We start from the raw sequence: 17,275 nt of genomic DNA on the forward strand, positions 1-17,275 counted from the left end.
AAAATGTAAAACATTTTAAATTAAAAAACCCAAAACTTAAAGAAAAGCATAGTAATGTCAAAGCAAAGAGCGTCATATTATAAACAAGAGATTAACCTTAAAACAGGTTAAGTAAAAAGCTTGTAATGCAATCCGGTGTTTAAGTTGCTGCCAATGTAATTATTTTAGCAGATTTCTAAAAGCAGCCAAGATATCGTACTTAATCTTACACTTTCAGACTAACAACAAATGTGCCAATATGTAAAATGCCTATTGCTGGAGAGGGCAGAAGAGATTTTAGGATTCCAGCAATGACAGAAGTTAGATGGAGGCACAAAATGTAGTTTGATTTTTTCCCCCCCTCTCGAAGATTGGCCAAGGACTCTCTTCTCAGCCTACGTCTTCCAGAAGAATGGATTCTGTGCCAAACGTCTTTGGAAATTCTCATACCTGAGGAGGAATGATATAAAGGGAAAATTAAGTACATAAAAACCGTACAGGCTCTTGAATCCAATTGGTATGAGTTAACAATTCAATCCTTATTAAAGTCCCATAGAAAAAAAGGGAGTTAACACGAAATCAAAATATGGTCAGGTTTCTCAAGAAGCCAGAAGGTGTCTATCAAAAAGAAAATGCATATACGTGACAATATAGAACAACATTTACTTTTGTGTACACACTGTGCTAGTTGTTTGGCAAGCCCAAGGTATAGATAAAGGAGGTAGGGTGTAAATTCTCACACAGATATACAACAGTATCAAGACTATTAGTGGACATCAGCCATCCACAGAATTGCAGAAGGTGAGTGCCACATGATAGTACAACTATTGAATTATTCTCTGTAATTTAGCTGTATGTACGGTTATTCCGTGAATCGAGATTCTACCCACGAGAGTACAAATACTATATTAATTAACAACACCTTCTGGTGGGGGGAGGAGGGAGAGTAAACGGGTACTTTGGAACCTTAAATTCTTATCCAACATCTAACAAATGATTTCCAGAAATGTGATGAATATCCAAAGGAGAGTCTATACAAACACTAATCATGTCTACATTCTACTGCATTTGCTCTTATATTCTTGTATAAATTAAGGACTACTGTATTTTTTTTATATTTTAGTGGCTCCTGCTTGTCCTTGGTACACTGGCAAAATGCTCACTGGCTATCCCTGCTTGGTATATAGTTAACAGTCAAGGACACAGTGAGTTTAGTCACTAAATATAAAATTGTAGTCAACTGAACACCAACATGGTAATTCAGTAAACTGAGAATTAGTAGGAATTCAAGGAGAATTTCAAACTTAAAGGAACACTAAAAAGTCAGGAACAAACCATATATTCCTGACCCTATAGTGTTAAAACTACCATCAAGCTCCCCTGGCCCCCCTTCTTGCCTCCCTAAATATAGTAAAATCTTACTTTTATTCAAGTCTGAAGCTGCTGCCTCTGCTCCTGATCTGCCTTCTTGGCTGACATTGCCAGAAGTGATTCTGTGAGCAAATCACAGCGCTTTCCATTAGATTGGCTGAGACTGTCAACGAGGCAGATCAGGGGCAGAGCCAACACAAGCCAAACACAGCCCTGGCCAATCAGCATCGCATCATAGAGATGAATTGAATCAATGAATCCCTATGAGGAAAGTTCAGTGTCTGCATGGAGAGGGTGGAGACACTGAATGTCCGGAAGCACCTCTAGTAGCCATCTGAGGAGTGGCCAGTGAAGTTATCACTAGGCTGGAATGTAAACACTGCATTTTCTCTGAAAATACTGTGTTTATTGCAAAAAGCCTTACTTTACTGTAAAAGTGAATGATTCTACTCACCAGAACTAATACACCAAGCTGTAGTTGTTCTGGTGACTATAGTGTCCCTTTGAGGTCAAAATAGCCAAACTGGAAAAATTATCCCGGTCAGTTATACTTCCAGTTCTGTTACTTTTGACTAAAATTTGAAATTCACTACGAATTCCCAACAATTCTCACTTTAGTAAAACATCCTGGAGGTAGCAAATTGAAGCAGTTTTGAAATATTCTCAAGTTTAGCTATCACCATAATCTATTTCAGGTAAAAATACTGCAACCGTAGCCATTCCTAAAATAAGAATTACATTTCGAGATGGTTCAGAGATACAAAACAGCTTTTCGAAAAATGTGGACAGAAACATGTACAAAATACTTAAAGGGACACTATAGTCACCAGAACAACTACAGCTTATTGAATTTATTCTGTTGAGTAGAATCATTCCATTCATGTTTTTTGCTGTAAACACTGTCTTTCCCAAGAAAATGAAATGTTTACATTACAGCCTAGTGGTAACTTCACTGGTCACTCCTCATATGGCTGTTAGAGATCCTTCCTGGGTCATGGCTGCCTAAAATGCATCCAGACATTCAGTATCTCCTCCCTCTGCATGCAGACACTGAACTTTCCTCATAGAGATTCATTGATTCAATTCATCTCTATGAGGAGATGCTGATTGGCCAGGGCTGTGTTTGAATCATGCTGGCTCTGCCCCTGATCTGCCTCCTTGACAGTCTCAGCCAATCCTATGGGGAAGCACAGTGATTGGATCAGGCCAACACTTCTAATGATGTCAGCAGACTGCTTGTTTTTCTGAGACAAAAAGCATGCAGAGTTACAGCTTCTGGGTTAAATACAGTAAGATTTTGCTATATTTATGGAGGCATGAGGGGCCAAAGGGGATTAGATGGTGGTTTTAACACTATAGGGTCAGGAATACATGTTTGTGTTCCTGATCCTATAGTGATCCTTTAGGTAAATTTTGTAATTGGGGACGCGTCTTTTGCTTGTATGCGTTTCTTTTTCGAATGTATCTGCATTTTCTCAGTCTAGTGTGGATTTACTAGTAATACATTAATTGCCCACTAAAAGATTTTTGAATATAGGTCTAGTTAAAAAAATTTGAATAAGCTATAATATATAAATATATATATATAATATTTTAGTATAAAAACTTTTCAAATTATTTAATAGTTTGAAAAATATGTTAATATTTTGAGGAAAAAACAAAACAAAAATGTTGATCCAAAAATATTACATTTTAACCCCAGGACTGTTTTAACACTTTTGTGGTGTTTGTGTTTAGCTGTAATTTTCCTCTCTCTCATATACTGTTCCCTTACAAATTATGTATTGGGTTTTTTTTTTTTCAGGAAAAGAAGGGCTTTCTTTACAGACCATTATTTGTATCATGTTATATAATAAAAATAAAAATAATAAAATATGGTGAAAAAAATTGGAAATAAGGTGAGTTTTAAACTTTTATAGGGGGGCAAGCCACCTAAATGGTGAGTTTAGAACTATAGGGTCAGGAATATATGTTTGTGTTCCTGACCCTATAGTGATCCTTTAATACACATTCCAATACACTGTCCAGGTTTTGAAGGGCAACAGGGACAGTAAAAAGGGGTGTCTGCCTTTTTCCCTTTTTTATAACAGACTCGGCAACATTTCTGGGGATTGGCTGTTTTTCAGTTGGCAGTATCTTAAAAATAAAATGTGTAGCACCAATTCTCCTCTAACACGGTTGTTGGAACATGACCATCTTCATAAATGATTGTATAAATCAGTTTGAGCTGAAATTGGAGAAAGGTGTTTTTTCCTGGATTCATTTTTTTTTAAATGAACAGGTTTGGTCTGTACTCTGCCTCGGACAGTGACGTCTGACATGGTTTCGTCGTGGATGGTGGTTAGCATGTTAACATCCTTCCTGTCCTTAAATTTTATTGCAAGCACTTCAGCTTTGCGCAGAGCTTTGCATTCACCTTTTTTAAATTGGGCCTCTATGAGTGTCTGCAAACCATAAAGAGTTTGAAACAAATGGACACTGCAATAAAAATTGTCCACATAAAGGTATTTATTCCTTTATTGAACAAGGAGATCAGTAGGTCCCAAACTATTTTCCCACTTGTCCCCCAGAGAGTCAGGATAGCCAGGAGGGTCCAGTTGACAATCTTTCCCCTCATATATGCGAAAAGGCAAATGTATAGCCACTTTCGCTCTTGCACAGTTTGTACACTTTTACGCCATACCTAGAGCGCTTTGAGGGGATGTACCTTTGATTCCTAATCTCCCTTTAAATTAGAGGGGCAAAGGTTTAAAAATAATATCAGGAAGTATTACTTTACTGAGAGGGTAGTGGATGCATGAAATAGCCTTCCAGCTGAAGTGGTAGAGGTTTACACAGTGAAGAAGTTTAAGCGTGGGATAGGCATAAGGCTATCCTAGCTATAAGATCAGGCCAGGGGCTAAACGGACTCTCCAGTGCCAGGAAAACAGATCAGTTTTCCTGGCACTGCAGGACTCTGCCTCCCACCCCATGTTGCTGAAGGGGTTAAAACCCCTTCAGTGACTTACCTGAATCCAGCACCGATGTCCCTCGTTGCTGGGTCAGGCTCTGCCCAAGCTCCTCCCCCGCCGACGGCAGTCAGCTGGGGAGACTTAATGCGCACGCGCTTTATTCAATGCTTTCCTATGGGGATTCCGGGGACGCTGGAGGTCCTCATGCATAGTGGGAGGAAGTCCAGCGTCGTTTAAAACACTTTTCGTGTTCTAAGAACACGGAAGTCCCTCTAGTGGCTGTCTAATAGACAGCCACTAGAGGAGAACTTAACCCTGAAAAGTAATTATTGCAGTTTATAAAAACTGTAATAATTACACTTGCAGAGTTAAGGGTAGTGGGAGTTGGCACCCAGACCACCCCAATAGGAAGAAGGGGCCTGGGTGCCTGGAGTGTCCCTTAACGAAATTATTTAGAAAATTGGGCAGACTAGATGGGCCGAATTGTTCTGATCTGCTGTCACATTCTTTGTTTCTATATTTCATTAAGGAATCATCAATTGATACATTTTGTTGTGGGGTATAAACTTGGGTGTATTTTTGAAACCTATCATATTGGGGGTGATCTCTGGGATGACAGAGGGTATTGTCATTAAAGGACCACTCTAGTGCCAGGAAAACATACTCGTTTTCCTGGTACTAGAGTGCCCTGAGGGTGCCCCCACCCTCAGGGACCCACTCCTGCCCACTCTGGAAAGGGGAAAGGGGAAAAAAAAAACTTACCTTTTTCCAGCGGTGGGCGGAGAGCTCTCCTCCTCCGATCCTCCTCTTCTCCTCCCCGTCGGCTGAATGCGCACGCGCGGCACGAGCTGCGCGCGCATTCAGCCGGTCACATAGGAAAGCATTCATAATGCTTTCCTATGGACGCTTGCGTGCTCTCACTGTGATTTTCACAGTGAGAATCACGCAAGCGCCTCTAGCGGCTGTCAGTGAGACAGCCACTAGAGGAAATAGGGGAAGGCTTAACCCATTCACAAACATAGCAGTTTCTCTGAAACTGCTATGTTTATGAAAAAATGGGTTAACCCTAGAAGGACCTGGCACCCAGACCACTTCATTAAGCTGAAGTGGTCTGGGTGCCTAGAGTGGTCCTTTAACATGTAGATATCGGAGCAGCAACTCATATCTTGCTCTAGACATGGTTTGGGAGTACACTGGACCAGAACAGATCAGGTTGGTGCTCCAGTAAGAGCGAATTGATGGCTTTTTTATAATCCCCATGAGTATAGTAAGAGCCCAGAATTTTTCAGTTTAGGAAAATCTTTGGGCCAGGCATGTTCCCTGATTGCATAGCTACAAAGATTGGTATTAATAAATTGTGTAGCACATAGATTAGTCTGGGGAGTAGTCTCCTCCCAGATGGTATCCCCTAAAAATAGCTCCATATTTTGCATAGGGGAGAAGAAATGCACATTGACATTAATGCCTGCGTTGGCACTAAAAGGAGGGATGTTAGGCTCAGCTAACTGTGGAGGTACCCACTCCTCCACATTCGGCGTAGCAAGGGAAGCACAGCTTCTTTTTGCAACCGGCTCACACACAGATGACGTGTCAGAAAACTGACCTGGGTCAAAATCAAACGCAGTGTCAGTGGCGTCAGAGTCCAACGCCAAGAAGGCATATGCCTCCTCCAAACTGCGCTGCATATTTCACCAACACACTACCTGACTAAACTAACAAATTTCTAACAATGTTTTTTTTTACAATCTACCTAACTCTATGCTAAAATGACTAAAACACACTAAAACTTCCTTGAGCAGAAATCTCTAAACTAACTCCTGCAAAAAGAATCTAATGGAGATTTAGAGGGAAGGCAAGTGACAAAAATTTGCCGCTTTCAAACACCAGACTAACCCATTCCAACACACAATTTAAAAAAAAAATAGCCCTTAAGGGCAAAAAAAAAAAAAAAAGAATACAGACAGTATAAATGCACTGCTGTAACATGATTTGGCAGGGAAGGGGTTAAAAAGGAATTGTATTTATTTTCGAAACTTTTTCACAGGTTCTCCAACACTTCTGGCAACAAACTTTCAAGATCTCGGTCTCTCTCTCCCTCTCAAAACGCTTCAGAGGAAAGAGGGCCCAAACGACATAATTGGCTGTTACTATCTGCCTCGCATGCCTGGCAGATAGTAACAGCGGGCTTTCGGTGAAAGCCATCTCTGATCTACACGTTTTCCGTAATGACTGTTCAGGACTGCCATCGGTCCTCAAGGGCAGTGCTCCCCAACCTTTTTATCGCCGCGGACCGGTAAACATTTGATAATTTTTCTGTGGCCCGCTTGTTTTGATTTAATAAGACAAAAAAAAAAAACAGTCACATATATTAAAAAAACACGCAGACACATAGTCAGAAAATCACAAACACAGTCACATAAAGACAGAGACTCAAAATTGTGTGTATATGTGTGCGATCGGTGCATTGTGTATGTGAGGGTGGCAGTGTGTGTGAGAGTTGCAGTGTGTGTGTGTTTGGGGCGGTGTGTGTATGGGGGGCAGTGTTTGCGGGGCAGTGTGTGTAGTGTGTGTATGGGGCAGTGTGTGTAGTGTGTATGGGGCAGTGTTTGGGGGCAGTGTGTGTAGTGTGTGTATGGGGGCAGTGTGTGTAGTGTGTGTATGGGGCAGTGTTTGTGGGGCTGTGTGTGTAGTGTGTGTGTGGGGCAGTGTGTGTAGGGCTGTGTGTGTAGTGTGTGTATGGGGCAGTGTGTGTATGGGGCAGTGTGTGTAGTGTGTGTATGGGGGCAGTGTGTGTATGGGGGCAGTGTGTGTATGGGGGCAGTGTGTGTATGGGGGCAGTGTGTGTATGGGGGCAGTGTGTGTATGGGGGCAGTGTGTGTATGGGGGCAGTGTGTGTATGGGGGCAGTGTGTGTATGGGGGCAGTGTGTGTATGGGGGCAGTGTGTGTATGGGGGCAGTGTGTGTATGGGGGCAGTGTGTGTATGGGGGCAGTGTGTGTATGGGGGCAGTGTGTGTATGGGGGCAGTGTGTGTATGGGGGCAGTGTGTGTATGGGGGCAGTGTGTGTATGGGGGCATTGTGTGTATGGGGGCAGTGTGTGTATGGGGGCAGTGTGTGTATGGGGGCAGTGTGTGTATGGGGGCAGTGTGTGTATGGGGGCAGTGTGTGTATGGGGAGTAAGGAGGGTAGGGAGGCTTTTTTTTATTTATTTAATTAAAAATAATATATTGATGTCCCCCCTCCCTTCTTACCTTTATTGAAGAGGAGGGGGGACATTTCTTAGTCCCTGGTGGTCCAGTGGGATTCCCTGGTGGTCCGGTGGTGGTGAGGTGAACTCTAGAGTTCACTCTCGCGAGATTTGGAGCGTTGCCGTGGTTACCGCAGCAACGCTCCAAATCTCGCGAGAGTAGGACCCAGAGGAGCTGCAGGTAAGAGCTCCTGGGTCCTCTCTCCCTCCCCTGCCGGCTGCCAGCACCGTGCCTGCGGACCGGGGAGGGAGATCTCTGATCTCCCCTCCGGTCCGCAGGCACATTGCAGGGCTGGCACTTGGGCAATGCCAGCCCTGCATTAGCCGGCAGGCTCGCACACCCCTGGGCGGCCCGGTACCGTTTGATCCACGGACCGGTACCGGTCCGCGGCCCGGGGGTTGGGGAACACTGCTCAAGGGGATGTGAACCACTGGCTTTGCATCTTTTCCCAAGTTGTGTTTTAAAGCTTTTGTATACAGCAAACACAGACTCAAAGGAATCAGTGTTTAAAATGGAATGAGGCAAAAATGTGATTCTTTGTTAAACTAATTTACATATGCCCACCCAGAATCCTTCGCGGTATTAACATCACTGTAATTTTGTGATTCCTGTGGGAAAAGCAAGTCTTATGGCTTGACTGGTGTGCAGAATTTTGTTTAACAGGTGGAAGGGGTGTTCAATCACAAATGTATCCCCACCATAAACTTTTTGTTTTTTGAGAGATTATGAAATATATATATTTATATATTATTATTTTATACTACTTGAAAATGACAGACTGCAAAACGTTCTTACCATTTGAGGACAACATTTGCTGGAATAAAGGCTTCTGAAGGGCTTGGTGTCATCTGAGCCTGTGACACTGCGAACGATGTGGCAAAGTTGTAAAAGTTATCCAACATCTTCTGTGTAAACTAAAATGAATGAATAAAAAAAAAAAAAATAATTAGATGCATTACACAATCAATTCTGGTTAAAGTGAAAACTAAAAGGGAGGAGCAGCCACAATTAAGGGAAAAGATGGGGGGGGGGGGTTCAGGTGTAGAAAGGAAAAAGGATGGAAGGTTAAAAAAAAGAAAAAGAAAAATATATCATAGGAAAAATAGGGGATTAGAACAAAGACCTTGTGTGGGCCTCAGGTGAGACCCAATGAAAGACCACCAGCAGCAGTGAGAACTATAAATACACACATGTGGCTAGCAAGTGTAAGTCACCTTGCGAAAACAGAAGTAAAACCGAAAGAAGAAACAAATTGATCATCATTCGTGGACGTGATAATGTCGAAGGATTACTATATTAAAACGTGTTTTTGAGGTGACAGCTGTATATTGGGTGGCTAATAAATACAGTATTTGCAGAAAAGGAGTGCTGGACATTCTTTCTTTTTAGGTTGACTTGGAAAACAGGAGTGCCTTTGAAACATGTTAATGACAGTCAAAGGCACACAGGCTGTAACTACTAAAAGCTAGACATGGGTAGGGGGCAGGAGAAGCAGATGACACCTTTTCCTGACATTTGCATTTGAAATACAAAGCACACACACACACACCAGCAAGAGAGGAAGCCAGGAATAATGTAACCCTTTAGTGACAAGTGCCATACACTATGTGAAATAATGCAGGTTTTATAAAAAGATATATTTGGATTACTCATTCCTCCCTGACACGAGCTAGCAATACACAAACGGACCATTTAAATATGGCGAATACAGGTGACGGCATGCATAATACATCAGTAGTCAAATTATGAGAATAGAGGCAAGATAGATAGTGTGTACGGTTGTGGGAATATGGCTGCTGCCAAATTTTAAAATCGGGGATTATGGTAAAATTAGACCACTTCAATAAAATAGTGCAATGGGTTAATATTGCAGCAATCACTAACTGAATATTCTTGCAGAGTCCACTGGCTTCCTTGTGTTCATGTAAGCAACCGCTCTGTCATCATAGTACAATACTAGTTGTTAAGAACCCCATTTATATAAAAAGTTCCCATACTTCAATTGTGATGAAGTTGTGAATACCATTATGTGTATCAGTGTCCCCCTAGAGGCGTGTTATCAGCAGAAGATCATTAAAGATAGGACTAGTCTATAGGTCAGTGGCTGCACACAAAATGGTTTGATAACAGTAAGGTGCAGCCAGGGAGACTTTAAGAGAAATAGATCATATATTGATCCTGTATACACCTCAAAACAAAAAAACACCTGAGAAATTCACATACAAGAAAGACAAACACAATGTGAAACCCAGATTTCCAGAAAGAAAAACATCAAAACTGCAATGCTTCATTTTAAAAGATTCTTAGCTGGAACATTACAGAAGGGAAGGCATCAGGTAGTGGAACTTCATCACAGAAATGCCCAAACAACACATGATATATAACTCATGCATTCAGTTCCACAAAGCAGATTGCGAATGCAAACAAACAGAGGAGCTCTCTGTTCCTTCACACTATATATCTAGAGAAAGGACAGAACAGAATGCCCCCACCTCGCTCACCCCAATGGTACAAGACAAGGCCTTGAGAGAACAGGCTATAGTATACCGACCTATATATATGGCTTATAGCCCTTTCCCTACAGAAAACGTACCTGTGTGAAGGAGTCTAGCGTGGAGACAGCCGCATTAGCTACGGGCGTTTGTTGTGCCATCTGCTCCAAAAGTTCCACAGAGATCCCTATCTGCGCTACGGAGGGAGTCTGCGGTATATTCATTGCTCCAAATGGATGTTGGCCTCCTTCCCCTGCAAATAAACAAACAACGGTCTGTTAGTGGTTTACAACTTTCACTCCTAATCACAACGCAACAAACTACTCTCACTAAGCCAGACGCTTGTCAACTACATTTCGCACAACCTGTCAGAGAAGTTAAGCCTAATAAGACATCCTATAATGAGAACTTTACCAGCAAAGGGGTTGAGCAAACAGGTGGTGGGCGATAAAGAGAATAAATGTGACAAATGGGATCCCATAACCTACACCTACTTTTTCAATGATTAAAAGCATAACCACCACAGTCCACTGTACTGGTAATGATGGCCTGGATTGGCTTAGCGCCGTAGGAAATATGTCTTATAGGCAAAGAAGAGGTTGAAGAAAGTAGGGAGTTTCTGCCATCAATGTTTGTCAATTCTGCGTCGCTAACATTGGCTGTGAGAAAAGGCTCACACATTTCACGAGACGTTCTATGGAGGATTCCACAGTTTTGCAGGATGTTATAAACACCTGAGTTTTGTACTCTCGCACATAAAGAAGACAAAAAAGTGATCCACGGAGTGAAAATTAATTTCTTGGTTTGATCTGCTTTTCAACTTTTTGGCATGACCTTAAATGTTTTTTTAGATCATTTGGGGTCGTGTGCAATTCTGAATAGATGTACTTTTTTTTTTTTTTTTTTTACAGTCTGTACTCACACTTTGAGTTTACAGGAGGTTAAAATAAATATATCTCAGATGTGAACGACTCTGACTTACCGTATATAGCAAATTATCAAGATCAAACCATTCTGTAATGGCAAATGCAGAGACCAGGGTGGCTAATATCCCACAGCCAATTCATCAATTTGATGTATCCAAACAACAATCAAGTTCTCAACTCCCTACAATACAATGATTAGTGAATAAATTCCCTGTTTATCTTCGAGAAAGCAGTAGTTTTGAAGCTTACTAGTTATCACTATAAAACGGTCTTCTGTAATCTAAGCCAAGGCTGTTTTACACTAAAGACACCACATGTAGAATTCGATATCTACAGAAGGATTCATACTGAATTAGGAACCATTAGTAACTTAGCAGAAATGTACAGTTTGTGTCACACTATTCTCTAGTAGACAAACAATCTAGATCAGTGGTTCCCAACCCAGTCCAGGATTTAGGGATTACCCTGTTGTGTCTAGAGTGATTTTTTTCTAAAACACCTTAGACACAACTGTGTTATCTCTAAATCCTGGATTGTTAGGGGGTACTTGAGGATTGGGTTGGGAACCCCTGATCTAGATGACTGGCCTTTAGAGCCACTAGCATAGTAGCAATATCTAATGACTGCATACTATATTAAAAGTATCTCACGTGAAAGAATACATTTAAACTTTAACCAGCTTCTGGGGTTATAAATATTATCCAACTCATGGCCTCATGTGACCTGAGCTGACATTTCCAGGAATGAAACCTGGGAACTTGAGATGTTAACATTTGAGATCCTTCAATTGATGCATTAATCACTGAGCAATCACCAATAAAAGAGTCCTCCGATCTAGTCATCCTGATTTAGATCCCTCTGTTTCGTACAAATAACTTCAGGCTTCACCGCCCTATTCTGACCCCTTTACATGGGCGATCATACATAGAATAGTGATTGCAGATTATCTCCCTTTCTTACCCGATTTCAATCCAGAGATTTTGAATATGGCACTTGGCTTTTCATTGGTGATGAACCCAAGGAGCTGCCAGACCGGCATCCCACTCTGATCCGGGTATGATATGTAAACAGACCCTCCCATTCGCTCAGGAAAGGGCACTGTTCCCAACATGAACACCACCACATGATTGATGCTATCGTAGTCAGGTAGGTTGAAAACAAATTTATCTTCAGCTACCTGCTGGGCATCTGTCTGCACCTGTCAAAGAAAACACACAGAAGATTATTATTACGATTTATATAGCGCCAACAGATTCCGTAGCGCTTTACAATATTATTAGAGGTGGGATTGGACTATAAATAGGACAATTACAAGAAAACTTACAGAAACGAAGGGTAACTTAAATATAAGAAAAACATAAGAAAGAGCCCACAGGCTGAAATACATAAATCTACTCTCTAACATACCAAGCCACTCCCAGTCAGTTGCCCTCATTTACATAGCCCTTGGTTTCCCAACCAAGTGTGAAAAGTACTTTCAAAAATACATTGTTTCTTACAAGACTTCCAACATTCTATAGGTTAGCAACCAAACAACACAAATCTCTGGAATACTCATAGTGAAGAAAAAAAACTGGCAAACTGTAACTTTTTTTTGGTAGTTGGAACAGAATATTACATATCATTATACATAACATACCATCCCAAATAATATATCATGTTATACAGATCATACATCATGGTATACATATCATACCAGCCCAAATAATATTAATTTATAAAATATTTTACCAGGAAGAATACATTGAGATTTCTCTTGTTTTCAAGTATGTCCTGGGTCCACAAAACATTGCATTGATATATCATGTTATACAGATCCTACCATCCCAAATAATGTATCATGTTATACAGATCCTACCATCCCAAATAATGTATCATGTTATACATATCATACCATCCCAAATAATGTATCATGTTATACAGATCCTACCATCCCAAATAATGTATCATGTTATACAGATCCTACCATCCCAAATAATGTATCATGTTATACAGATCCTACCATCCCAAATAATGTATCATGTTATACATATCATACCATCCCAAATAATGTATCATGTTATACAGATCCTACCATCCCAAATAATGTATCATGTTATACAGATCCTACCATCCCAAATAATATATCATGTTATACAGATCATACATCATGGTATACATATCATACCAGCCCAAATAATATTAATTTATAAAATATTTTACCAGGAAGAATACATTGAGATTTCTCTTGTTTTCAAGTATGTCCTGGGTCCACAAAACATTGCATTGATATATCATGTTATACAGATCCTACCATCCCAAATAATGTATCATGTTATACATATCATACCATCCCAAATAATGTATCATGTTATACAGATCCTACCATCCCAAATAATGTATCATGTTATACAGATCCTACCATCCCAAATAATGTATCATGTTATACAGATCCTACCATCCCAAATAATGTATCATGTTATACATATCATACCATCCCAAATAATGTATCATGTTATACAGATCCTACCATCCCAAATAATGTATCATGTTATACAGATCCTACCATCCCAAATAATGTATCATGTTATACAGATCCTACCATCCCAAATAATGTATCATGTTATACAGATCCTACCATCCCAAATAATGTATCATGTTATACAGATCCTACCATCCCAAATAATGTATCATGTTATACAGATCCTACCATCCCAAATAATGTATCATGTTATACAGATCCTACCATCCCAAATAATGTATCATGTTATACAGATCCTACCATCCCAAATAATGTATCATGTTATACAGATCCTACCATCCCAAATAATGTATCATGTTATACAGATCCTACCATCCCAAATAATGTATCATGTTATACAGATCCTACCATCCCAAATAATGTATCATGTTATACAGATCCTACCATCCCAAATAATGTATCATGTTATACAGATCCTACCATCCCAAATAATGTATCATGTTATACAGATCCTACCATCCCAAATAATGTATCATGTTATACAGATCCTACCATCCCAAATAATGTATCATGTTATACATATCCTACCATCCCAAATAATGTATCATGTTATACATATCATACCATCCCAAATAATGTATCATGTTATACAGACCCTACCATCCCAAATAATGTATCATGTTATACAGATCCTACCATCCCAAATAATGTATCATGTTATACAGATCCTACCATCCCAAATAATGTATCATGTTATACATATCATACCATCCCAAATAATGTATCATGTTATACATATCATACCATCCCAAATAATGTATCATGTTATACATATCATACCATCCCAAATAATGTATCATGTTATACATATCATACCATCCCAAATAATGTATCATGTTATACAGATCATACCATCCCAAATAATGTATCATGTTATACATACCATGCATTTTGCAGTATAGTAAACATGCATTATTATTATTATATAATAAAGCACAATATATACACTATGCAGATTGCGCTGTATAAATAAATCAAACAGCTTGATATCATGACATATAATATAATATAACATATAATATGACAGACCCATCCCCCCCCCCCCCCATGCCAGCTGTCTGCCATCACTCACCAGCCTGCCAGCCACCAGACAGCCGAACATGTCTGCCCTTCTGCCTCCCGAACCAGACTCGGCTCTCCGCGGATATCAGCCCTGGCTCCCAGTCCGGAAACTTCCAGAAACCCATAGAACTAGGCGGCGAGAGGCTTCCTAAAAACTATACGCTCTCCCCGCAACGCCCCCGAGTCTGCCGGCGCCATGATTAACCCTGGCAAAAGATTCGGCCCGTCAATGGAGGCCGCCATCTTTAATCCTGGCAGAGTTGGTATTTTGGGTTTGACGCATCACGTGATAAGATGTATTATTCCTGGGTCACCTAAGAATAGGGCAAAACAGCAAATAATCCCTAATATTACCTCATCAATTTACTAAACCACTGCTCATTTACTGTCAAATACTATTTACATTATTACTACTGATATGTGCATCAAACAAAGTGAAATAAGAGCTGGGTTCATGGTTTTGTCTCCTTTTTATTGTATGAGTAGATGTGTTCCTTTGTGTTTTTTGATGATGTCAGCAGCCTTTCTGTTAAAGGGACCCTCCAGACCCCTAAAACACTTTATCTTGCTGAAAAGAGTGAAGAGTGTGTATTTTTTGTTTTCCTTCATTTTGCAAAAAGTGCAAATTTCAAAATAAATTGACCTTTTTATAAATTAACCTGGTAACACCCCCTTGCCTTTCAAACCGACGACAGGACCAGTTACTTCCTGGTTTGATTAGCTCAGTGGAGATAAACTCAAGAAGCAGCAATTGCCCAGAGCACCTGCCTTGCAAAGACTTCTCATTGAGCTGCATTGAGAAGTCTGTGATTGGACAGACACAGAAAGTCTGGGAGGGGTTAGAAAGGGAGGGCTTGCAAAGGCAGCAGACAAGAAAAATGCAGGTTTTGCCAACGGCTTTTAGATTTATCCCCAAATGAAAAAATGCATAACTAAATGCAGTTCTACTAAACAGTGATTTTTTATTTTTTTTGTATTTGGGCAATGGAATGTCCCTTTAAGTATTAGACGTCTCTGAAGTGCCACCAAATTGCCATTAACTTTGCAAGCCACCTAAATGGTGGTTTTAATACTATAGGGTCAAGAATACATGTTTGTGTTCCTGACCCTGTAGTGTTCCTTTAAGCATGTGATGCATGCATACGTATGTAAATGCTAGAGAAAATGTCGAGATCCTGATGATTTTTGTCCAATCAGATGCTTCTCGTAAAAAAAAAAACATTGAGAAAACATGGAACATACGCAGCCATATCAGTGCATCTCTATGAGAAACATTGAATCTGGTGCTTCTCACAGTAAGGCTTTGGGTGCAAATATCATCCGCTGACAGTATACCTGCATACTGATGCCAGACATCAAATAGATTTAACAACTGAATATAATATAGGCCTTGATTTAATTTTGTTGGATAAGCTTTGGATAAACTTTCCAAATGATTTCATATTTTTGGATAAACCTTTAAAATAAATTTTTTCAACATATCAAAAGTAAAAAAAAAAAATATAGAATACATAAGTAAAATATATATCAATATATTAATAAAAATATTAAAATATTAAAAAAAAATGTAATATATATATTTTTTTCAATTCTTTATTTTTCATTGTGCAAGTAATAACAATGCATCTTACACTGCCACGACAGCACATGCAAGCATATTTTGACACGGTTGTACATTTGTATGACAGTTTGGTCTCGGCACAATTTTTTTAAAATTATAAAGATAGACAAGTTGTTATACCACGTTTGCTGCAGGTCTCGTTAATTTATAGCATTTAACGTTTTACAAAGAAGAGAGGTAATAGACGTGACCTGCATAAAATAATGATTAGCACTCTATATGACACGTTGAAGTTACACCGGATTAAGTCCCAGGCCATAGGTCTCTATGCATTCTGCCGGTGCGTTAATATATGAGCTAGAGCATAATAGGCACAAGTAGAACATATATGTTGGTAAGGCTGTATTTTTAAGCATGTTAAGCAGTATTAGTAGTACTAGGAGATAGGTAGTGTGCAATTGTGGGTACTTTGGTTGTCATTTGAGAGATGATGTGCTCATATACCCTAATAAATAACAAGTAATGAACGACAGGATAGCATTAGTTTTTGTGTGAGTGTATGCCATAGTCCATAGTTATCGTGGGTGGCCATAGAGTTTGTACAGTTTAGACACTTTACCCGATGCCTGCCTGTGGGTGTACAGTATCCTGCAGCCATGTTGCTTGCCGCAGGCTTACCCGGCTCACAGTGGATCGGCAGGTGGGAGCTGTCGGTGGAGGGGTTCCACCTGGTGCCTTCTTGGTGATGTGCCTTCTGTTGTATCCCCACCGATGTCGCGGCGGTCTCTCAGAAGGGTTCCCGCCTTTTGCTCTGTGAGTGCGAGCAGGGTTGCGAGCAGGCTGGGAGCGTCGTCGTCTCCGGCGCCATTTTCCAACACTTTTCCGCTTGGGGATAGCTTGTCGATGGCGGGAGCTGGGTGATGGTACGTCGGGCAAGGCGACTTTCAGCTTGCAGGGCTGTTTCCGTTCCAGTTTGTCAGCTAGTTTTTTCCCAAAAGGCTGCAAAGGTGTGCTCTAGCCGCTTCAAGATATCAGGCTCCTCTGTGCCGTGGCTTGTTTTCCACGTGGCGTCCGCCATTGTAGATTGCCCAGTTGTTGCGGGCTGCCTGCAGCAGTATGGCCGGGCTTTCTCCCATGGTTGGACAGGGATAACCCCCACCGGTCC

At 40.5% G+C, this 17,275-nt stretch overlaps 2 protein-coding genes across 2 annotated transcripts in view; both read right to left on the minus strand.

The window, feature by feature from the left end:
• Positions 1 to 17,275, minus strand: part of CCDC81 (coiled-coil domain containing 81) — a 367,311-nt gene that overhangs the window by 72,773 nt on the left and 277,263 nt on the right. The window lies entirely within an intron of this gene.
• HIKESHI (heat shock protein nuclear import factor hikeshi) lies at positions 49 to 14,666 on the minus strand. Its single transcript, XM_063444955.1, has 5 exons — positions 14,560 to 14,666; positions 11,927 to 12,164; positions 10,142 to 10,293; positions 8,344 to 8,462; positions 49 to 429 (listed from the first exon to the last, which is right to left on the minus strand). Exons 1-5 carry the CDS (start codon positions 14,587 to 14,589, stop codon positions 375 to 377), a joined length of 594 nt encoding a protein of 197 aa, XP_063301025.1. The 5' UTR covers positions 14,590 to 14,666; the 3' UTR covers positions 49 to 374.

Source organism: Pelobates fuscus, chromosome 1 (genome assembly GCF_036172605.1).
Source record: "Pelobates fuscus isolate aPelFus1 chromosome 1, aPelFus1.pri, whole genome shotgun sequence".
In the NCBI taxonomy this organism is placed as follows: Eukaryota; Metazoa; Chordata; class Amphibia; order Anura; family Pelobatidae; genus Pelobates; species Pelobates fuscus.

What these genes read in the sequence shown, in the direction of transcription:
- HIKESHI (XM_063444955.1), bottom strand. Translation starts at nt 14,589, where the DNA reads ATGTTCGGCTGTCTGGTGGCTGGCAGGCTG. An exon ending in AATCTCTGGATTGAAATCGG is followed by an intron (nt 10,294 to 11,926) that starts GTAAGAAAGGGA and finishes GTTTATTTGCAG; the next exon opens with GGGAAGGAGGCCAACATCCA. An exon ending in GCAAATGTTGTCCTCAAATG is followed by an intron (nt 430 to 8,343) that starts GTAAGAACGTTT and finishes ATTCCTCCTCAG; the next exon opens with GTATGAGAATTTCCAAAGAC.